This window comes from Papio anubis, chromosome X (assembly GCF_008728515.1).
Source record: "Papio anubis isolate 15944 chromosome X, Panubis1.0, whole genome shotgun sequence".
NCBI classification, from domain to species: Eukaryota; Metazoa; Chordata; class Mammalia; order Primates; family Cercopithecidae; genus Papio; species Papio anubis.
The window spans coordinates 30,042,681-30,067,758 of NC_044996.1; the positions used below are offsets into that span (position 1 = coordinate 30,042,681).

Sequence of the window (25,078 nt, forward strand, 5' to 3'; positions counted from 1 at the left end):
GGTTGTCCACCTTGGACTCTCCATATATTGAGCAGGCAAATAGTTAGCCCAGAGGAATTAATCAAAATGGTGGAATTTCAAATAGAAGGGAGGAGACAGAGAAGTGGATCCCTTTGTATCGGTCCATATGAGCAACAGCCGACCTGTGAGGTGAACTGTGAGAACATTTGGTGTCACATAAGTGAAAACAAAACCTAACCCTTTTTTTTTTGTCTCTTAACAATTCTGAACAAATCATCCATAAACTTAGGAACAGAGCAACCTGGATCTGACAGCACAAGCATACCGTGCATTCTTCTTTTCTTTCTGTTTTGTTCCGTGTTGCTAAAATGCACACCTGTCAAAGCACCCAGGTACGACAGGGTTCAGTACAACTAAAATTGCATTTAAAAACAGATAAATTATAAGGTAATAGTACAACTTTCACATCCAGTACCTCACTGTCATCTTACAAGCAAGCTGACAGCTGAGCCAGCCCACTAGTGCCGTGTTGATGAAAAATACTGACATCTTCACTATAATCCTACACCAGTACTAAACCTGACTTTAGCAAACTCAAAACTTCACACTGAGCTTGAAGTGTAGAGAAAAGAAGAATTGAAATGACTCTCTTCCTTCTCTCTCCCCATACACACGAGAGGAAATGGGAGAAAATGAAAGACGGGAGCAATGAAGATAGTAGAGGCAGCAACAGAGAAAGAGTTAGGAAGAATGGACCCCAAATACAAGTATAAACCACTTAGGAGCAGAATTATTTAATTAATTATTTGTTGTCTGTCTCCCCCACTAGAATGTAAGCTCCATGATGGAGGGATTTTGTGTACTTTGCTTACCACTGTATCCTGTGTCTGGCAAGTAGTAGATGCTACATATATTTGTTGTGTGAATGAAAGAATGAAATTAATGCTCTCAATAAAAGAAAAAATACTGAAATTCTCTTTTACACACACACACACACATGCACACACACACAATATTGGTTCTACATGCCTATGGTCATCTTTGAAATGACAAGATGAATTGGAAGGAGCAGTAGTCCAGTAATTAGGAGAGTTTAAATATACGCCATGTTTTGCCACTAAATCACTTCTTCTGAGTCTCATTTTCTCCATCTGTCAAATGGAATTTAACCAGATGACCCCTAAGGTCACTTCTAGGTTTAACATTCTATTCTCTAAACAAAAGCCATATGTGCCTTAGAGAGAAACAGAGGGGAAATGAATTGAACTTATTTGTGTACAAGAATAAAGACCTATTTCCTCAATCTCCCTCAATAAAGGAAATATTTTCATTCTTGGCATTTTACAGTAACCTAAGGGGAAAAATCATAGAATGGAGGAAGAAAGCTTCACAGTTACAACCTTTTAGAATATAGATGCCATTTAAATCAAATATAAAAGCATTGAATTTTTAGAAAAACTGCCAGCCAAGGTTGAAAGTATCTTCTTATCCAAACTTGTCAACTCCTGAGGTCTCTGAGAAGTGACAGGATTTTGCATGTGGGAGCCCTGTCTGAGGTGCTAATTGTCTTCATTTCAAATGCCCTCGGCTATTCTCAAACCCAGGTAGATTAAAGGAATGATGCCAAGGGTGGTCAGTTTTATAGAGTGACTCTGACATTTCAAAATCTTTTTCTCTGACCTTTCAAAACTAACTTTGTTCTTCCACTAGCTCATCTATAGGTGTGAATTCTCCTGTGACAGTGTTATGATAGTGTTACCTGTGGTGAGTTTACACATTCTCTCAGCACTTACTAAAATTCACTTCCTTTACAAAAATGATTAAAGAAAAGAATTGGGGTGGTTTTTTTTTTGTTAAAGAGCACCTCCTTTTGATAATCTCTGGGTTTACCTATGAGGCCAATCTTTCTAAATGCCCTTTTTAAGTGAGAAGCCAGAGACAGGGTTGTTGTGTGTGTTTATTTAAGCCTGTCTTTAAACATTTTTATTATTTCAACCAACACTTACGAGCATCTACCATATGCCAGACATTATAGTAGGTACTTAGGTTACAGAAAAGTACAGTATCTGCCCCTAAGTAGCTCATAGTCCAGTGAAGAAGACAGACAAGCAAAGAGACACTTATAATCCACTTAACAAGAGCTAAGAGGAAAGGATGGGGCTCTAGGGACATAGTAGTGGCATATCTAACTCAACTTATATTCTAACCTGCACAATCTATTCAAGATGGCAAGTGTTTTTATCTTTCTGTCTGCTATGTACAGGTTTTTTTTTTTTTTAATTGCACTAATTTTGCCTCCTTCACGACTCAAAGGAAGTTCCCTCATTCTAGCTGAAACTCTGCCTGCTTCTGAGGTTTCATTCTCGGAATAATAGCAACAGCTAATATTTGTTAACTGCATACTACATTCCAGGCATCCTTCTAAGCACTTTGAATGTATTATCTCATTTATTTATATCAACAACCCTGTGAAGCAAATACTATTATTAGTCTCATTTTACCGACAAAGAAACTGAAACTCAGAGAACCTAGATAGCTTATTCAAGGTGGTACAACTGGTCAATGTCAGACCCAGGATATGAACACAGGCCACTGACTGCAGAGCCTGTGCACTTCACCACTATCCTCTTCTGCCTCCCAACATTAATTCAGGGGTCACTGCACTGGATTGCTGAAGCTTCAGTCTCCTATCTAGCAACTGTAATCTGGATTTCTAGAATATTCTTCTTACATTTCAAGTGTCAACTGGTCCCATGCCCTGACCCATAGAGTATCTATATATAACTATATGTCTTATCAAATCGGATATACTATTTTAGCCTCGTTCTCTTTATTTACTGTCTTGGAAGGATCTTCAGTTCAGAGTCAAGGTTTGTTTCCTGGGTTTATGGGTCTGGAATCAGGATCATAAGCTCATCCATCCAAAGTAACAGAACACTGAGTAGTCTGGGGTTGGTTGGTTTGTTCTGTTTTGTTTTTAAAGTGATAAAGATATTTTCTCTCCTGGGAAGACCTGGATATACAGATAAGGTCTTATCACCCCATTCTCCTTTTTGAACATTTTCTAGACCAAATGAAGGCCACTCCTCACTAGTTTTTATCTTTTTCCATGAAGATAAATGTGATGGTATATGCAGAGTGCCTGGAGCCTAACAAATACACAATATTATTTTCTCCTACTAGCCTGTGAACTCCCGGAAGACAGAGATGATGTCATATTCCTCTTAGCACACCCAGAACCTAAAAGAGTACCTGGCACCTAGTTAGCTGCCTTCCTTTCCCCCTCTTCTTTCCCTTTATAGAGAGAAGCCTCTGCAGAGAGTGTGGCTTCTAATTTGCCTCAAGAAGTGTATCATTTCTGACATTGACTTCTTTCACATTCATCACTTACCAACGTCTACCCTGTGGTCTGCCTCATTTTGGTTTATAGATACAACTCTTCACATCCCACACCTTGGCACCTGACACACAAATAAATCATCATGTACTTATTTGGCCTCATCAACCAGTTGCCTTTGGGTCGTGACAGAATCTTCTTTCCGCCTCTCTTTACCCTGGGTGGGGGCCCTCAGGGTATGCTATCGGCACAAGAAAATATTACGTCTTTGTAAACGAGTCTGCAGCTTTTCATCTAAAAAATCTGTTCTCTTTCTTGAAAGCTCAAGAATAAAATTCCACCACTGGAGCTTTAATCGAAAAGATTAAAGTCCAAGAGACTGTTATTTTGTCTATATATTTTTGCCTGAACATTTTTAAAGAAATCTCTGATGTTTTCAAACACAGATGACCACTTTGATCTGTACATCACAAATACCAAAATTTCGCGAAGCAATGGAATGAAATGAACTATAAACATTTCCTTAAGCAGTTTTATAAATACAAATGAAATATTATAACCCAGCAAACAAAACAGCTAGTGGTGAATTGTGAATTTCTAAATGCATTTTGTAGTTACATATGCAACATTGACATTATTTTGCTTTTCCTTCTCAGTAATAAATATTTCATGAAAAAAATGCTAGAATCATTGATCAGTGAGGAGTTAAATACTATGAGTCTTTTATAAAGCAAGTCATAAACGTTCTGAAGTTTCAAAACTGTCTAGACAATATCAGGAATTGTAGTTGTAAAGGTATGAAATTTTCAATACTTGCCCAATCTTTTTCCTTCCTAAAACCAATATGGTTCACTGAAACTACCAAAACAAATATATATATCAAGCAAAAAATAAATGAGATTAAATCTCCTAAAACTTTTAAATACAGACAAAATCCTCAGATAGCTCATTGTCATCATTTTATAAACACTGGGGTATGGTTTACTGCTGCCTACCACAAAAGTAATCATAGGTTTCGGCCTTGTGTGAAATTATTTTTATAATGTAGTGCAGAATAAAGAGTAAAATCTAAAATAGTGTATATAGACACAAGCAACAAAGTGCTGGAAAATGTCTCAAGTGAAGCTGTAATACCACATATTATTTTGAAACAAAACAAAGCCAATTTTCCTAGCAACCTTTTTGTAGACTGTGGACACAATTTGGAACCATCTGGCTATCATGGAAGCTTTGGAACCCAAAATGGTATATACTGCACTTGTCAAAAATCCTTTAGCACTTACTGGCATTTAACATGTATTAAAACTACTAGCTTTCTACAGAGGTTGTTCCTAACTTATGTTCCCAAGGTTCATAGAATTTTAAGAAGGTAATATTGATTTTGAGACATTGTCAATATTACAAAGAGCCTAGTAAAATGGTCCATTTGCCTGGGATTAGGCTGCTTGTAATAATAGTAATAGCAATAATAAAAACAATGGAATTCATTGAATCCTCACCAAAATCCTAAATGAAAAATGGCAAGTGGCTGCTTTTTGGCTATAATTATATTTGATTAGAATTTGTATGAGAGAACTTTATAGTTATATAGGTTTTCTTAATTTTAAACGAACAAGTAATCTTTTATTAATTGATGTCATTTGACATGCATACAGAATCTTTTAAAAACTGGCATTTACAAGCAAAAAAATATGATGGAACAATTGATGAAAAGACTGAAACTGTTTGTTGCATATTTACCTTATTTCTTGTAATAGAATACAAGGTCACTGAGGGTAACAAAGATCACTTCCACAGAGTAAAGCATATTGCCCAGCTTATAACAATCCTGCCCTGAATGCATGCTGTTTACTTGATGTGTAAAGTAATAAAACAAGCTAGAGATTTCTAGTGGCATTGCTTACCTTTAAAATTATCACTCAGGATGATATGGTGCTTTTCCACAATTGCTTTATGCCCCAGAGAAGTTAGCCTAAATGGACCAGGATCTGACCTACTAGAGCAATTCTTAAGTCCATTGAAGAGAGTGCCTCCAACAGCGAACCAAATAGGGAGTTGTACTCAAAAAATTTTGCTAGGTCTCCTGGGGTTATTAATACCCAGTGCAGCAACACTTCCTATGTCTATTTCACTATTTCTGAACGCTTTTCTTAAACACCAAAGAATAAACAGTATAGAGAATGAGAAAAATCTGTTCAACAGCAATCTCTTAAGGTCACAGGCTAGGGCAGTTGAGTATCATTAAGTGTATGTGAGTTTTAGTGCCAGTGGATGCACTGACTCTATCACATGCTAGAAGTGAAGAAACCACTGAAGAGTGTTATGCAGCGCCTGTACCACATAAGAAGCAGCCGCTACCATTCTGTGTTGAGTCTTTACAAAGCATGTGATAAGGAAGTTATGTGTTTATTTGCCATTCTGTCGTAGATTTAGCACCATAATGTAAAAAACATCCCCGTTTGGCAACATGAGTCTGAAGTTTTCAAAATCTAATTTTCCCCTCCTTCCTCACTGAAAAATATTATATATATATATATATATATATACACACACACACACACACAGAATATATTGGACTTTTACAGCTGGCACCTTATTCACTTAAAACAAAAACTGAATACTTCAGACAGACTTTAGGTAAGCAGTCAAGATGTGTCCTATCTTAATATCGAACTCAGATATAAACTTTTCATAAGTCCAGTCTGCTGAATCAACACAAGTCATGCCTGCTGCCTAAATCATTGCCCTTATTTTGCAGTCTTGGTGACTAAGATAATAAATGGCCCTACTCAGTAGCATCCTGGGTTATCGATCACATATCCCAAAATTTGGGATTTTTTTTTTTTTAAATGGGACTGAGTCTTGCTCTGTCACCCAGGCTGGAGTGCAGTGGCGTGATCTCCACTCACTACAACCTCCAGCTCCCGGGTTCAAGCAATTCTCCTCTCTCAGCCTCCTGAGTAGCTGGGACTACAGGCACATACCACTACACCCAGCTAATTTTTGTATTTTTAGCGGAGACGGGGTTTCACCATGTTGGTCAGGCCGATCTCAAACTCCTGACCTCAGGTGATCTGCCCACCTTGGCCTCCCAAAGTGCTGGGATTATAGGCTTGAGCTACCACGCCCAGCCAAAATTTGAGATATTCTAAAAGAGCAGCTCCACAACCACCAGACTGCCACTATACCTCAGAGTCCCTCCATTACAGTCATTTCTTTGGGTTTAGGCATTATGATCCCTGTTAAAATGCACAGTATCCCTCAGTAAGGGTAAAACCTTAGGTGGTGTACAGACATTGGAACTAGTAAAATTTCATTTTGAAGCCAGGCTTCACTAAGTCCCAAATTTGGGTATTACCACACTTGTAAATTGGGGACAATAGTACCCACTTTGAAAACTATTAATATAGGTACCTATAATACCTTACAGTCATCAAAAGGGACAATGTCCTTAAAGTACCTAACACATAGTAAACACTCTAGTGGTATCTCTTACTATGATTAATAATCTCACATACTCATGACCACAGGATCCAGAGCGGAACCCTGAAGATAGAGAAAGGGAACTAACACTTGTGGGGCTCAGAGACTTTCAGTAAATTCTTTGGGGGTCACACAGCTACTGAATAATAGATCAAGTAGTTGAACTCAGTTTTCTCTGTCTCCAAAGCCCAGGTTTATGCCACAGAAACCTGCTGCTTTTTCTTGCATGTATGCAGCCTGGAAGAGAGTAGTGATCTGACAGCCTCAATGATTCAGATTGTTTTGAAAAAGGTTGACCCTGAAAGACTGTGTAATCATATTAAAATATATAAAAGCTATACACAGGGTGAGTCTGTTTTATAAAGGCCTAAAAGCATGCCAATTAACAACAGAGTCCATTTTGAAGCCATAAAAGAAACAACTATAGTGAAACCTAGAATGACCTGCTGGTATGCGAAAATGGATTATGCTGAAACATGTCCAAGTCTCATCTGTGTCCCATCTTCCCAAAATTCCAAGGAGCTATCAGCCCACATAAGTATCATAAAACCAGCCTCCAATCCAGAAAACCTAGCCTTGGGTCTGACATCCCTAATGGATCCCTTCCTCTGAAGTGCTCCCCTCCAAAGTAACCAAGGCCCTCCCAGTAATCATGACTCTGAGGGAAGTGAGAATGCTGGTGGTGCAAGGTCACTTTTGTTCTCTGTCCCCATTCCTGTGCCCATACCAAGCAGGTAGCTGGCCTCCACTCCCCTTCACCTCAGGGAACATTTGTCTTGTGAGCAGACAGGCTACAGCCTGGCTGTTTTCCAGAATTCTAAACAACTTGATAGGATTATGCATAGGGGAGAGGGTACAGTGACTTGGAAGACAGAAATGCAGGAGGGAAGTTTTCTGTTCATGGGACATCAGGGGACCTCAGGGAGACAGGATCTCAGGGAAATGGCTTCTTGGTACACAGCAGGCTGGACTCCAGGCATCAGAGCTCCAAGCCTAGGTAGAAGCACTCTCTCCAACTCACCCCTCCTGCCCCACCACCCTGAAGTAGAAGACATGCTAACCTTCACAGGACCATATGGACTTGGACTCTGAGGATAGAAAGGACAATCATGATGGATTGAAGGTCCTATAGAAGTCCCCCCAATTCTTGGGTAATTCCTCGTAAGAGGAAGACCCCTCCAGTAGTAAATGAGATTGAACTTCAATAGGATGGAGGAAAGATGCAGATTTAAGCTTTCACCTCTGAGAAAACTTGCCATGAGATACACACTACGCAGAAGACACAGCAGTCAAGTGCACACTCTTTATTACTAGTTAGGATCAGAAAACCCCCGACAAAGGTTGATTTTGGTGAGCTGGGCAGGATCTCACAGGGAAACTTGAAGATATCTTTAGCTTGTACTGGAGGCAGATCTAACCCACCACCCCTGAGCTTCACCCTGGATCCCGCCTTGCCTTGCAACAGCTGCTTTGGGGGAGCCTGCAGAGAACATACCAAAGAGGAAGGGTCCAGGGGCATTCCCAAGAGTGCTCGCCCCAGTCCAGTTTTATTTTTAACCCAATTAGTCCTCCCAAGAGAAACACCATCCATAGCCCACAGCCCTTATGTCTGTCTGTCTGTCCTTGAAATCCATTTTGTTCTTCAACCACCTATTGACTAGAAAGGGACTTGGAATGGGGGCAGCCCAAGGCTGAGGGCTGGAGTGTGCAGTGAATACTCCTCAGAGCACTGTCTTTCTTCAAGACACCCCAGTGGTCTTTCAGGCAGGCTTATGGGCAGCCAGGAAAATATCTGTCCCTCTCAAAGGAGGAAATCAGCAGAAAATCAGAAAAGCCCTGCCTGCACTTCTGTAAGGCCACTTTCCTGAAGTTTGCCACTGCTTATTTGTCTCACCTGCAAACCATTGAGACTAGCAGTTTGGTTACTCAAGACCTCTCATGCAAGTCTCTTTCACATTGCCCACACAACTGCAAAAATGGATCTAGATGTTATTTAAATTGGTTTTACCTAAGGCAACACTACATGCAAGGCAAAGAAGATACCCCTGATCTAATTTGTATCCCAAATTACGCTCTCTCCTATCTTCTAACCAACTCAGCAACAAGGATTATGATCTGTGCACCAAATAACAACCTATAAGTCTAGCTCCTAACACATATTAGACAATAACTATTTAACAAACTAAATGAAATTCATCTAAATGAAGTGAAAATCATAGATGAAATGCTATCATCTATAGAATTGAACATTACAACCCCCCAAACTCTTCCAAGTTAATTCCTTGTCCCAATGGAAAAATTCAATTCTAACAAAACAATTCTGCTCTTCCTTTTCCCCCTAATGAGTGTCAAATCATCTCTTCTTCTCTGACTTCCTCTTACTCCTCTCTGCTGCATACAGTAAGTTTGCAGTCAGTCTCACTGAGGTGTGGGTCCATTAGGAGTGACGTGTTATTTCTTTTGGCCTAGGAAGATCTTCTAATGGGACAGGTTCAGCTTCCTCAGCAACAAGCAAGTTTGGTGGAGCTGAGATACAAAAACAGGACCTCACCTATAAAGCCAACAAAGCAAAATGAAGAAAACATGAACATTGCAGTAGTTTCAAAAGGATTAATAGCATTTTCAAGGAAGTGTGGTGTTTCTAAAATTTGTTTCCAAAGGAATAATAGCATTTTAAAGGAAAATACTGTTCCTAAAATTCAACATAGCTTCTAACTCTAAAATCACACAACTGCTCCCAGCCACATACATGGCATTTTCAGGAAAAGGAATGAAACGAAAAGGAAAAGAAAAGGCTTCATGACTTCAGCTTCTCCAGGGTATAAACAATCAGCATCAGCCATCCAGAATCCACCACCTGCAAAATTTAAATGCAATCAGGAGAAATCAAAAGTAGTCCATCTCTGTTCAAGTAAATGAATAAAATTAGAATATAAATACATATACATTTGTATGTATGTGTATCCAAAATAATTTTTAAATGGCTAATTTGGGTAATGGGATAATACATTATTTTATTTAATTTTCTCCATAATTTTGGTTTCAATTTTTCTGTGAAGTAAATAAGTTATACTTTAATCAGAAGAGGGTCTTAGGAAATTGGTTTCTCTTTGAAGTATGTCCATTCTTACTTACCTTCCTGAAATCAGTGAGTTTGTCCTCCACTCTCAAATGGCACACAGGCTTTCTTGCATTTATAGCAAGCTGTACGCCATGAAAAATTAATGGCTTTACACCATGGGCATTTCCAATTCACTGCAATTGGAAATGAGGCAGGCTTCTCCTGTTGCTGGGATCCTGAGACTTTATTCACTTTTGGTTTCTTGGCCTTCTGCCTCCGACGTTGCCATTTCTTTGGGCTTTCTCTGACACCATGGCTCCTGCTGTCCCCCAGGGGAGTGCCCTGGGGTCTCTCTGGACCTTCTTCTGGTTTGCGCCTCCTGATAAACACCGTGGTGGCCATTTCCTGGGCCCTCTCTGAACATCCTTCCTGGCTGTAACTTCTGTCTCCCTGGGGGACAGTCCCTTGAGGCCTCTCTGAACCTTCTGGTTTGCGGCTCCTGCGAAACACCAGGGTGCGCATCCTCCAGGCCCTCTTTGGACCTTCTTTCTGATTTTGTCTTTCTATGTTCCCCAGGGGAACCATCCCCCGGGGTCTTTCTGTACCTTCTTCCTGGGAGTGGCATCCGCTGCTCCCCAGTGGAGCTGTCCCCTGGGGACTCTCTGACAGCGGGTTGTGGCACCCACTGTCCCCAGGGAGGGGCATTCTTTGGGACCTCTCTGAACTTTCTCCCTGACTGTGGCTTCTGCTGTCTTCTAAGGGGAATGACCCCTGAAGGATTTTGGAATCTTCCTCCTGGATGTAGCTTCTCTGGTACCACTGAGGGGCCATCTCCTCCTGCAAGCCCACTGCAGGCCACGGGCAAGGTGGGTGGATCTCAGTAGGAGGCATCTGAAGTGGGACTGCTGCTGCTTCTGCCCCCATGACTACAGCAGGTGGTAGAGGTGGCAAAAATGGGGATTTCATTGGAAATCGTGGTGGGAGTGGGGATGGATGTGGCCCTGGCAGAGGAGGTTGCATGCCTTGGGCCCAGAGACTCAGAGGTCCTGGCACATAAAGAGCATCTGTTGGGGTTGGCATCTGCGCATTAGCCTGTGTCCCCATGGCCACCATATCTCTCTGCTGCTCTGTAGCCAGGGGACATGCTGCAGCCCCATTCTGCTCTGCTTGAGGCCCAGACATTATTTCATGGGTCAGTGGAGCGGCCTGGGGAAACCTCTCGACCTGGAGCAGCCTCCCGTACAGCCCATCACGCTCATTCAGCGCCTGCTGCAGGGCAGCCTGCGCGAGGTGCAGCTGTGTTGCCGCCACCTTATGCTCCAGGCGCAGCTGCTGCAACTGGGACGTTAGAGCCCAGGAGGTCACCTGGCGCTCCTCCACATGCCTTTGCAGCCGCCGAACGTGATACAGCATCTGCTCCCGCTGCCTCGCGGCCACTCGCACACTCAAAGCCAACGCGCTCCAGGTGCAGGCCCTCTTGATAGCGCGCGGCACCTGCGAGTCAGCCACAATGGCCCGAAGCCCGTCCTCTACCTCGTTCCACGGCCGCGAGCGGAAGGCCACGTAAAAGGCTGGGCCGCTGCCGTCCGTGAGGACTTCATTGTTAATGAACCTGATCACATCACTGTGGCGGAACCCGCTGGCACGGTCCCCAAAATTCATCGCCATGGCGGCTGCGGCCTAGTCAAGCAGCTGCCTCACAGTGCGTCGCCTCGGCTGCCGCCGTCGCTTCCGGTACAGGCTGCTGCCACCAACCAGTCCGCCCCTCACCTCCCCTTTCAGTCTTACTTTAGTCCTTGCTCAGTCCTGGCCTCCTCCTCGGCCTCCTTCCCCCCTCACTCCCTTGTTCTCACAAAGAGAGAACCAGGCCCCCTTCACCACACCGAACCCTATGGGCGACTCCGCGACACGTCACAGAGAAAAGCTGAGTCGTGCCGCAAGGCTGGCTGGGACCCACAAGGCCTGCTGGGACCAGCTTCTTTTGGCACAGCGCTCCCCACAGGGAAAATGGGTGTGCTGCAGACTGTAGTGTCCCAACAGAACCCGTTTCCAATAGCTTAGGAAGGACAATATCCAGTATCATAGAATGAATCCCTAGCCAGGTGATGGAGTTGGATAGGTGTATATACGGGTGCTGTTCTTGTCTCAGCTCCATCTCTTGTACTCTCAGTTACTACTTCAAACATTCCATAGAGTCAGTCATGCTATCTGCACCCTTCCCTTAGCTCCTGAACAGGTGAACTTATAGTCCCTGTCATCAAGAAAAGCAAGTAATTGAGCCATGAAGTCCTTGTAAATTCACTCCCATCTTTATCTGGTCAACCCAGATCTCAGAGGGTATCTCTTTTTCCTTTTGACTAAATGCTCATCCATGATCTGGATCTTCCCTAGGAGAAATGCTAAAGGGAGTCCTCTGGGCTGCACTAGACAGTAACTAGAATTCAAACAAAAACCACATGCTAAAGATAACAATGTAGGTCAATATACAAGACAGGATTAATGTATTTTGGGCTTGTAACCTCCTTTTTTTTTTTTTTTTTTTTTTTTTTTTTTTTTTTTTTTTTAGACAGAGTTTCGCTCTTGTTGCCCAGGCTGGAGTACAGTGTTCGGGACCTCAGCTCACCTCAACCTTGCTTCCTGGATTCAAGCAGTTCTCCTGCCTCAGCCTCCCAAGTAGCTGGGATTACAGACATCCACCACGACGCCCAGCTGATTTCTGTATTTTTAGTAGAGATGGGGTTTCACCATGTTGACCAGGCTGGTCTCGAACTCCTGACCTCAGGTGATCCACCTGCCTCAGCCTCCCAAAGTGCTGGGATTACAGGCTTGAGTCACCGCTCCTGGCCCCAAAAATATTTTTTTAAGAAAAGAGAAAGAAGGCCGGGAGCATTGGCTCACACATGTTGTCCCAGCACTCTGGGAGGCTGAGGTGGGCGGATCACGAGGTCAGGAGATGGAGACCATCCTGGCCAACATGGTGAAACCCCATCTCTACTAAAAAAACATACAAAAATTAGCTGGACGTGGCAGCGAGTGCCTGTAATCCCAGCCAGTCGTGAGGCTGAGGCAGGAGAATCGCTTGAACCCGGGAGATGGAGGTTGCACAGTGGGTCAAGATCGAACCACTGCACTCCAGCCTGGACGACAGAGCTAGACTCCATCAGGAAAAGAAAAAAGAGAAGAGAAGAGAAGAGAAGAGAAAAGAGAAGAGAAGAGAAGAGAAGAGAGAATTTTTTAAATTTTCCCAGTCTTTAAGGATTGACTCTGTTTTGGGAAACTCCTTTAATGCTTACCCAGATCATTTATAATGCTGCCTTTGCCTTTACTTCCTGCTTGTGGCCAATCTGAAAGTCAGCAACAAGTAGAAGTATGGGGTCTTCTCAGGCCTTTTTCTGAGCATGTCCAGTCTTGGGCATGTACAAGGCTTTCTCAATTCCCTGATTTACATTAGGATTTTTAAAGGCCCTCATTCTCCCACATATCTCTTTTTCCCACCCTCTTTCTTCCCAGGATTTTTGGTCTATCTATTGCTTGTCCTGACTGCTATCCCTTGTCCCAGGCTGCTACAGCCAATACTTTTGCCTTTAAATGCTTTTGGTAAATGCCACCTAGAAAGCTGAATCAGATGGGCAAAACAGAAGTAAGCCCTTACATCTGTCCTTCAAGGAGCTACCAGACAGATTGAAACACACAACCACAATTCTTTGAGAATAAGGTCCATATTGCTCCATCTGGCACATGTCATCCTGTACCAGGAGTACATGCTATTGTCTTCATGGCTGCCTCCAATCTAGTGTGTGCGGAAAGGGAGACAGGCAATTTGAAACACCAGAGAACTCCCTTACTGCAAGGCAGCAGCTTCTTTCTTCATTAAGCTTTCCCCTAATTGTTATATGGTTTGACTAGATTCTAGAGTTCTGCAAAAGTTAATTCTAACAGTATTTTCCAGCTCCATTAGATGCTTTTATGAAGGGATAGAGACCCCAGTTGCCCTACTCTGCCACTTTTTGTATAAAGAGAGCTATCATACCCCAAACCTATTAATATCCCAAGTAAGATTCATTTTATCTCCTTGTCAGCTATCACTCATCCTTCCAGCTCAATCACCACCTCTCCCAAGAAGTTTTTCCTGACCACTACACCACCAATACTGTGTAATTAGTTTTTTTATTCTTCTTTCTCTTCAATTAGACTTAGTCCCTTGAGAACTGAGATTGTGTCCTTTCATCTCTGGATTTCTAGCACCTGATATGGTTCCTATTACATGTAGTGCTTATAAATGCCAAAAAGGGGGAACAAAGCAATAGAAGATAGTGAAAAAGGAAGGAAAAAGGGAAAAACAGAGACTATTTCATGAGTTCTAGAATCTTGGTTAAAAGTCAGACTGAAAGCTATAAGGGAATATTCTTGTCATATTTTCAATTCAGAGAAAAACAATTTTTTAAAGACACATACTTCCCTAAGGAAAAAAATTGACTGTATCCAAACTGATGTATCTATCTTTTGGGGAAGTGCTTTCATATACTGTTAAACTTTATAACAATTTCAAACTATTTCCAAATTAATGTAACAACACTTCATAAATGCCAATGTGTTTTTAAATTATTAAGTTTAAAGTACTTTTGGCCTTTGAGCCCTTTATGGAATCAATTTCCACTATATTGAGACAGGAAGGTGATATATAATGGCCTATAAAATGAGAGTTAAAGGGTAACCTGGCTGAGTTATCATTCTTGATGAAACAATGATAATATCAAAAATACCACCACACTTTACTTTGCAGGTGTGCAAGTTTGCAAAGTGTGAATGTATGTTTACAAGAGGTAGAACAATTCAATTGCATAAATTAATCAATCTGAGAAACCACATTAAAAACTAGCTAATTTTTACATGATTTTCAGTAAGTTCTTATACTTTCAATTTTAGTATAAGCTCTGTCACAAAGCCTTCATAACAACTCTAAATGATAATCATTGATGATAAAGGAAGGAAAATAACATTTTAAAGTTCATAGTATTAGTATGTATCTACGTTTGTGCAGATTTAATCTCCTAGGAATCAAAGGTGGTAAATAGAATAGAGAAAAGGCATATAGAGTAAATATAACCTATATATGCTGAGTACTGAGGAACAATTTTCATGCCACTTTAGGAAAATTTACACCTTTTATTACATATACTTTCTTTTCTTGTACTTTGTACCCACAGTGACCTATTCAATATAGCTACCCAACAGATGCCAAAAGAAAAGAAAGGAGGCAGCTAGGCAGTTAATCTCAAAAAGACTAGAGTCACATCCCCTTAATTTTTGTTTCCATGTGAGCAGAATACATGGGCAGAAGCCCATAGTCAATAATCAACACAAATGTGAGCACAGCTGAGCACAATGGCACATTGTAAGTGAACATACTTTACAATCAATTTCATCAGACCCATCTTGACAACACTCACGGTTATTATTGCATATGTGGTAAAATTAGCCATAAAGAGTAAGCAGACATAAATTTGTTTTCCATAGACAAATGGTTTTTGTATTTTCTTTCTACTTGTTAGCCCTTTAGTATCTGTAAGTGACATCCCTATTGAACATTTTCACGGAAATCATTCACAAGTTTACACCTCCCACCTCCACCCCCACCACAAACATGCCCCTACAAACAATCTCTTATGTCTGCTTACATGCCAGTGTGGCCTGGAGGACTCAAGGAAGCAGGAACTCTGGGTCATTTAAGCTCTAGCCAACTAACTGGCTGGCAAGTCAGACTTAGATCACCACTCTTGGAGGGAAGGGCAGGGGCAGATGATTCATCAGCCAAGTGGAGGGGTATGAAACAAAGAAGAATGGATGCTGAATCCCCAAGGATCTAGAGTCTTAAGGTTAGGGCAGAAGGTAGGAGGCTGAAACATAAAGGAAGTAACTAAGTAGGTTGCAGATCTATGAGCAGTTAGTTACCCCAGGATAAGCATAGACTGACTGGTACAGAAAGGCTGGGGGAAACAACCTTTAAGAAAAATTACTGGACCTGAATTGGAGGAAACTGACAGGCTCCTTTGCCTTAGCAATTATTAGAAATAGCCTATCAATAGTGCCACTTACAAAAATTAATATAAATACATCGATACTAGGAGTATAAAATGACTACTACTCTGGTTTTGACCTAATGGCAAGAGGGTGACTTCTGAAAGCACTGGATACCTGAAGGTCCAGTAGGTTATATCTGATTATTGAATAAACCGGAAGAGGTAAAGTCAGCATCTATTTTGCACTGGTGAGGATAGTACTGACAAGCCCAACCCCACACCACCCTACAATCTCTTTTTGAAATGCCACTTGAGCTATCATTGTCATTTTTCTACCACTGTCTTGAGCCTTGAGCAATGAAGTACAGATTGCTATTAGACAGTGAGATCCAGTAGGATTTTACTAAAATTTCCTAATCTAAGGAGGACAAGCCCAAAAGCCATTGATAGAAGAAATCAATTTTCCTTTCAGACTTCACTCATGGCTAAGAAGAGAGGATGGTGACTTCGTCACCAATTTGTCCAGTGCCTAGAATCCGTACTCCATTATTATCTTGCTTTCCACAAGGCAGTGGCTAGAAAGCAGATCACTCTCTGAAGGTGCCACCACATTCTTTAGAAATTTGGGATTTGAGTTTAGAAGAATCCAGATCACACAGTGCCTTGTGCCAGGTAAAGGCACTCATCACTCACTCCCATAATAAATATAACCCCCGACCCCGACACACACACATACACCACACACACATACAGACAGACACTGCACCCAATAAAGGAGAAAAATAAATAAATAAATCAGCCCTGCTCTCTGCCCAAGGGCACACTCAGAGCCCTGTGCCCTCACCAGAGGCTTTTACTCTAAAGTGCCATATGTCGTCTCTCTCGGGAATGTACATTTTCCCATCTGCCTTTACTGACCCACATCTGAACGAATGCTTTTAACACTTTCTTACTCATCATAACAGCCATGATTTAGGGAGTGTTTACTATGGGGTTATTACACAAAAAATGCCTTTACCTCATTTAATCCTCAAAGCAACTCCATGTATTAAAGGTACACTTATCAACCCATTTTACAGACAGAGGCACTGGGGCTCATAAAGGTTAAGCATAAGTAATTTGCCCAAGATCACGCAGCTAGGAAGTGGTGGACTTAACAGTGTTGTGAACAGTTTGTCATACTTGCTTTAGAACTTTTTAAAGAAATTTGATGTTGGTGATACAACTAAAGTCCTCCTGTATCACATTTTCTCCTTCCCTCGCTTGTGCCTTCCATTCCCAAAAGTAACCCAAACACAGTAACTTCCTGTGTATATTTTTATAGATATGTATTTATCTATAAACAATATGTAGTATTACCTCTGTGGTAAACAATATCAACTTTTTTCAAATTTGCATTGTTACATGATATTTTCCATATCTTCCTATGTTGATAACTGTAGGTTAGTTCATTCATTTTAACTGCTGCTCACTCTTTGAATGTGCATTTATGTTATTTCCAGTATTATCATCATTAGCAGCAGTTGCAATTAACAACATTGTACACGACTGGTGGTATACATTTGTGAGTATATACTTAGAAGTGGAATTTCCTGATGCATGCATCTACAATTTTATTAGATGTTACTGAATTGTTCTCCAGAAAAGTCTTACAAGATTATACTTCAGTCTGACTACAAATACAGAATTTCTGTATTCTGAGAACTTACTAAACAGGGCCATCTTAAATATGATAGCACAGTTAAGACAACTGATGCTTAAGAGAGAGAAAACAAGATGGTGGTTCCCAAGCCAACTGTCCATGGACAATCACCCAATAGGCTTATAGAATGCAGATTTCAAGGTGTGGTCCCAGACCTACTCAATTAGGCTTTTTAAGAACGGGACGGCTGGGCAAGGTGGCTCGTGCCTGTAACCCCAGCACTTTGGGAGGCCAAGGTGGGTGGATCACCTGAGGTCAGGAGTTCGAGACTGGCCTGACCAACATGGTAAAACTCCGTCTTTACTAAAAAATATGAAAAATTAGCTGAGCGTGGTGGTGGGCGCCTGTAATTCCAGCTATTCAGGAGGCTGAGGCAGAAGAATTGCTTGAACCCAAGAGGCAGAGGTTGTAGTGAGCCAAGATCATGCCATTACACTCCAGCCCGGGCAACAAGAGCAAGACCCCATCTCAAAAAAAAAAAAAAGAGTGGGACCTCAAAATGCTCACCAGATGATCCAGATACAGTTGATCTGTGAACTCAGTTTGTATCAGCTATATTCTGACCACACACCATGCGCACTATTCCAGATTTTTTCTCTTCTTTAACCATATATTAATTAGACTATTAGAAAGCAATGTATGTGGCTGCACTACCGTAGAATATGTACTTGGCTTTTACCAAAGGACTGCCAGCTGAGGAGAAGAAAGTAGAAGCAAAGAAAGAAGAATCTGAGGAGTCCGATGATGACATGGGCTTTGGTCTTTTTGACTAATCCTCTTTTATAATGTGTTCAATAAAAAGCTGAACTTTAAAAAAAATATTGGGGGGGTTATTATGTAATTGTTTTATTTTGTTGTATTCTGTGTTAAGATTTCTAATTAAATTAAGAAAAAAGTACTTTTTTTAGCTGCCCAAATTTATCAACAGCAGCCAGACAAGGAAAGGAAAACACCTTATGCTGTAAACTTTAAAAAAAGAGAACCAGGAGAAAAAGTTTATGATGCCTCTAAACCCACCTTCACTTTCATAATTAATACTGAGGAAAGAAGGAGTCTCGACAAAAATCTGGCAACTTTCAGTAATTTTCTTCCAATTACAGAGATGTGGTCTGTGATAGTGAATAGAAGCAAAATTTCCTAATTTTTCTTGAGTCCATTTTGTTATATAATATTTTCTAGGAATTTTTAAACTTTATCTAAATTTTCCAATATACTCATTTATAATATACTCATCTCTTCACCATCTACAGCATAAGTAGTGATACTACATTTTTCATTTCTGATATTGAGTAGATGTTTTCTTATTTTCTTCATTAGTCTTGGTAGAGATTTCTCCATTTCATTTAGAAGGAATGACTTTTGCTGGTCCACTCTCTTGCATCTCTTGCATTATTATTTTGTATTCTATTTTATTAATTTCAGGTTTTTTCTGTTGTTGTTGTTGTTGTTTTGTTTTTCTGGGTTTTTTTTTGTTTTTTTTTTTTTTAAGACAGTCTCACTCTGTTGCCCAGGCTGGAGTGCAGTGGTGCCGTCTTGGCTCACTGCAACCTCCACCTCCTGGATTCAAGCTATTCTCATGCCTCAGCCTCTTGAGTAGCTGGGACTACAGGCGCATGCCACCACACCCAGCTAATTTTTGTATTTTTAGTAGTGTTGGCCAGGCTGGTCTCAAACTCCTGACCTCAGGTGATCTGCCCACCTCAGCCTCCCAAAGTGCTGGGATTATAGGCGTGAGCCACTGTGCCCAGTCAATTTCTGTTCTTTTTTTTTTTTCTTTGAAGTAGAAATGATTTTTTTTCGCATTTCCATGTACTTTTTTCTGTAAGTTATTGGGGTACAGGTGGTATTTGGTTACATGAGTAAATTCTTTAGTGGTGATTTGTGAGATTTTCATGCACCTGTCACCCTAACAGTATATACTGCACCATATTTGTAGTCTTTTATCCCTCCCCACCCGCCACTCTTCCCCTCAAGTCCCCAGAGTCCATTGTATATTTTTGTTCTTACTGACAATGTTGAACATTATCTGAGCCGTGTACTCCCACCCTTCTGTGCTCTGGCTAACTTGTAAAGGACCACCATGCTCTCATATATCCCAATAAAACACCCACCTCCACTCTTCCACAATGCAGAAAAGACCCATCTCTATCCTCCTCATGTCCCATAAGACTTACTTACAGTTTCCTTCTTTATCTGCCTCTATTAAAACCTCCAGGCTCCCTTCCTATTCTTTGAGACATTCCTCACTGAGGTACATTCACTGGATTGCAATAGCCTGATTCAAATCATCTTCTTAATTATCTGGTGTATTTCGTCTTTTACATTACCCTTTTTGTTTTCTTCTTTCTACGATCTTTGGGCTTTTTCTTTTTTAACATCATGAACTTTGTTCATTAAATTTGAACCTTTCTTTGTTTTAATATAGATATTTAAGACTGTAGCTTTCCCTTCAGGTAGTACTTTAACTGCATACCACAAGTTTTAATATGTAATATATCCTTGTCATGTAGTTCAAAATATCTCCTAATTTCCATTATGTTGTCTTCTGTGATACAAGAGTTATTTCAAAATCTATTCCTTACTGTCGAAATTATGAGGATTTTCTTTTTTTATTATTGATATCTATTTTAATTGCACTGAAGTAGGAAAACACACATCACGATTTCAATTATTTGAAATGTATTATGACTGTCATGGCCCAGTTCGTGGTCATATTTGATAAATGTTTTATGTGTGCTTGAAAACTATTTAATTCTGATGCTTTTGGCATAGTAATCTATATCTTTTTTATCAAATCAATTTTGTTAATTGCACAATTTGAGCAACAAAATTAATAACTATAATATTGGCTTATGACACAAAGAATAAAATAAGGGTTTATACTGATATAACTAAATGATAGAATAAATATATAGATGGGGGAAATGTACAAATCTCCTATGCAAAAGAATTCAAAATAAATTATGTAGATACTCCACCCTAAAGTAAGGGGAGCATAACTGTCCATTCCTTGAATGTGGGCTGAGATCAATGACACAATTCCAAAGAATAGAGTATGGAAAGGGAAAAATAGTAACTTCACAGTAGAGAAACCTGGCATGATCAGAGTTAACACCACCAGTGATAAGTCATATTGAAATCATGTACCCCTGATATGATGCGATGAGATGGGTACTTCACTTCTATGGATGATGTGATGAGATGGGTACTTCACCTTTATAGTATTCTTTCCAATAACTCATAACTCTAATCATGAGAAAACATCACATCAAACAAATGCACACTGGGAGACATTCTACAAAATACCTGACCATTTGAAATCAGCAAGATCATGAAAAACAAAGAAAGACTGAGAAACTGTAACAGATCAAAGAAGATAAGGAGACATGACAACCAAATGAAATGTGATATCCTGGATTGGTTACTGGAAAAGAAAAAAAGACATTAGTAGAAAATCTAGTGAAATTTTAATAACGTCTGTACATTAGGTAGTTTCTTAGTTTTTACAAATGTACTGTAGTTTACTTAAGATGTTCAAATCAGGGGAAGTGGGGTGAAGAGAATATGGGAACTCCTTGTACTACTTTGCAATTTTTTCTATATATTTAGCTATTCCAAAATAAAAGATTTATTTTTAAAAATGTATTCATTATGTTGTTCAGAGAGAGAATTTTTTCTGCCTGTATTGTCAATTACTGAAGGAAGTATACTGAAATCTACCATTATGACTATGGGTTTGTTAATTCTCCTTGTACTCTCAATGTTTGCTTTTATACTTTGAAGTTATGTTATTAGGAGCATAAAAAACTTTAATTGTTATGTCTTTCTGGCAAATCAAAACATTTATTTGTATAAAAATTTCAAACATACTAAGAATTTTATCTCTAGTAATGATTTTACCTTGAAGTCTACATTATATGTTAATAATGGTGAGCTTCCTTGCTCTTTACCACCTTTTCTTCATTTTTGACATGGTAACTTCTTACTATATTGTCAATCTTCAATGCTTTTGAGAAGCCATCATTAATACTGTATCCAAAATTTTTTGTTGTTTTCAGTGGGAGAATTGGTCTGAATAAACTTATTCACCATTACCAGAAACCAGAAGGCCTAAAGGCAAATTGAAAGCAGCACTCGGTTTCCAAATTCTAACTCCTAGGGAGAAACAAAATTATCCCAGATAAGGTGGGAAGGTTGCCAAGGAGAATGTACCTAAACTCTGTCAGAGCAAATAGAAGAGCTAAGTGAAGCTTTTCACATTAGGCATAACCAAGTTAACTCTGCAAAAATGAAAACAAATATCATGGAAAAAGAATCCAGACTATAAAAATAACATAATTCAAAGAATAGAGGTATATTCCCCATAGGATTGTTGTGCTATAAAGGAACTTAACAACAATATTAATTTAATAAACCAAGGGCTCAAAGACAAATAATATAACAACAGAAAAAGCAGAAAGGGGAGATTACAGAAGAAAAAAATAAGAAAAAAAGGAACCTTAACAGATCTATTAAATAGATTAAAAATAACAAGAAAACAGAATAGATATTACTAAAAAATCAAATTACGGCATAAAGTAAAACTTGAGATAATTACAGCAAACGCAAAAAATAATGCCCATGAGATTAAAGTAATTAGAAAATAACACATATGTAGGACAATGATGATCCAACACAAAGATAGCTGGTGTCCTTGAAATAGAAACTCCCACTACAGGGACAGAAAAAGACTTGTCTTGTTCCAAGACAATTCAATAGGGAAAAACAGTTTTTTCAACAAATGCTGCTGAAACACCACATACCAGAGAATAAATTTGGACCCCCTACTTCATACCATATAAAAAACTAAATTTAAAATGGACCAAAGACTTAAACATAATAGTTATAGCTATAAAACTCTTAAAATCAAGGTCCACTGGAATAAAGATTTCAAAACAGAATGCAAAAAGTTATCATAGAAGAAAATATTGATAAATTGGACTTTGTTCAAATTAAGAACTTCTGTTCAGCAAAAGACACAATTAAGAGAAGGAAAAGACAAGCCACTTGTAATACATATATACAATAACAGACTCATATGTAGACTCTAGAAAAAACACCTCCTACAAATCAACAAGAAAAAGACAAGTAACTCATTTTTTTAAATGGCATTTCACAAAACTACTTGAATAAGCACATCACAAAACATAGCCAGATGGCCATTAAGCATGTGAAAATGTGTTCAACATCATTCGTCATCAGGGAAATGCAAGTGAAAACAATGAGATACCATTAAACATCTATCAAAATGGCTGAAATTTAAAAGGCTGACAACATCAAGTGATGGCAAGGATGTGGGACAAACAAAACTCTCATACACTGCTGACAGGTGTGTACAATAGCACAACCACTTAAGAAAACTACTTGAGAATGTCTTCTGAGGCTTATTAACCTGCCCTCTGACTTAGCAATTCTACTTCTAGATACATACCCAAGATAACTGAGTACATATACCCTTCAAAAGACATGCACAAGAATATTAATAGCAGAATTATTTATAATAGCCACAAACTGGAAACAAGTCAAATATTTATCAATGGTAGAATGGATACATAGTGGTATAGTCATACAATTGAATATGACAAGCAACAATGGAAAAGAACTACTGTCACATACAAAAGTATGGTTGAATCTCACATATGTTGAGCAAAAGAAGCTAGACATAACAGTATTTTCAGTATGCTCCATTTATATGACATTCAATAACAGGAAACATATATGGTAATTATCTTAGTCTGTTTTGGGCTGCTATAACAGAATACGTGAGACTGGGTAATTTCTAAAGAATGAAAATTTATTTTTTACAGTTCCAGAGGCTGGGAAGTCAATAATCAAGGTGCTAGCCTCTGATGAGGGCCTTTTTGCTACATCATAACATGGCAGAAGGCATCACATGACAAAAGAGAGCAAGAGGTCAAACTCTCAGCCTCAACCCCTTTTATAATTGGCATTAATCCATTCATGAAGGTGAAGCCCTTATGACTTAAACACCTCCCATTAAGCCCTACCTCCTAATAATGTTGCATTGGGGATTCAGTTTCCAACACATGCTTTTGGGGGGACCCGTCAAGCCATAGCAGTAATTGAGGTGGATTTTTAAAATAACCACACGCTTTTCTGCAGCTCCTGCCATCAAATGAGTTTATTCCCTACCCCTAGAATCTAAAATGGCCTTGTGACTTAACCGGTAGAATGCAGCAGGGATAACATTGTACAACTTCCGAGCATTCTTCTGCTCTTGCCCTCTTGCTGCCCTGAGATTATCATGTAAAGCAGCCCACTCTACCCTCTTGGAGGGTGAAGCACACAAATGGAGGGAGAGAGGCCCAGCTGATAGCCAGCACCAACCACAGTCATACGCATAACACCATATTAGACCATCTAGCCCTAGTCAAGCTGCCAAATGACTGCAGTCACCTAAGTGGCCTCAGGTGAGACCAGCAGATGAATTGCCCAGCTGAGTCAAGCCTATAATTCTGACCCACAGAATTAAAAGCCAAATGGTTGTTATTTTAAGCCACCAAGTTTTGGAATGCTTTCTAATAGGTAACTGATACAGTGATAGAAGACAGAATAGTGGTTACCCCTGGGGGATGGATAGTGACTGAGAGGGAGCACATAAAAGCCTTCTGAAGTACTGGATATATTTCATTCCTTGGTCGAGTTGTGGTTACACAGGTGTATATTTACAAATTAAATAGTTATATATGTATGTGAAAATTCATCAAGCTGTACAGTTAAGATTTGAGCACATTTTACATGTTATACTCCAATAATCTGTTTTAAAATCAAGGTCCAGTTTGTCTTGCTTATCTCTGAGTATGGTAGGCAGAATAATGGTCCCCAGAGATGTCTTAATCCTTGGAACCTGTGAACATGTTAGGTTACATGGAAAGAGAAAATTACTATTGCAGATTAAATTAAGATTGCTAATCAGCAGATAGGGAGGCTATCTTGGATTGTCCAGGCGGGCCCAATGTCCTTAAAAGTGAAAGAAGAGTAGAGTCCTGGGGAGATGTGAGTACAGACACAGAGAAATGCAACATTACCGGCTTTCAAGATGGAGGAAAGGAACCTCAAGCTAAGGAAAATAAGTGGGCTGTAGAAAGTGGGAAAGGCAAGGAAATGGATTCTCACCTAGAGTCAACCCTGCAAAAACCTTAATTTTAGCCAAAGACACCTATTTCAAACTTCTGAACTACAGAACTATAGGATAATAGATTTATGTTGTTTTAAGCCACTAAGATTGTGGTAATTCGTTATAGCAGCAATAAAAATTTAAAACATTGGATTGCTGCTGCAAGAAACTGATTTCAATGCATTTTTTATTTAAGTAAAATATGCATATATAATTTAGCATCTTTACCATTTTTAAGTGTATAGTTCAGTGGTAATAAATACACTTATATTCTTTTTTGTCCCCTTCATCCCCCCTCCCTCCCCTTCCTGGCCTCTTGTAACCACAAATCTATTCT

The 25,078-nt window shown here is 39.7% G+C and overlaps 1 protein-coding gene across 2 annotated transcripts; it reads right to left on the reverse strand.

Annotated features, from left to right (window-relative positions):
- Positions 1-6,348: 6,348 nt before the first annotated feature.
- TEX13D (TEX13 family member D) lies at positions 6,349-12,366 on the reverse strand. 2 transcript variants are annotated; one of them, XM_009198224.4, is made up of 2 exons: positions 9,917-12,366; positions 6,349-9,332 (listed from the first exon to the last, which is right to left on the reverse strand). In XM_009198224.4, the coding sequence occupies exon 1, from the start codon at positions 11,508-11,510 to the stop codon at positions 9,927-9,929; it is 1,584 nt and encodes a 527-aa protein (XP_009196488.3). In that variant the 5' UTR covers positions 11,511-12,366; the 3' UTR covers positions 6,349-9,332; positions 9,917-9,926. The 2 variants fall into 2 exon arrangements, with proteins under 2 accessions (XP_009196488.3, XP_009196487.3); XM_009198223.4 differs by having other exon boundaries at positions 6,349-9,638.
- Between the last annotated feature and the right edge of the window lie 12,712 nt (positions 12,367-25,078).

Excerpts from the sequence above, each read along its gene's own strand:
- TEX13D (XM_009198224.4), bottom strand. The coding sequence starts at position 11,510 with ATGGCGATGAATTTTGGGGACCGTGCCAGCGGGTTCCGCCACAGTGAT.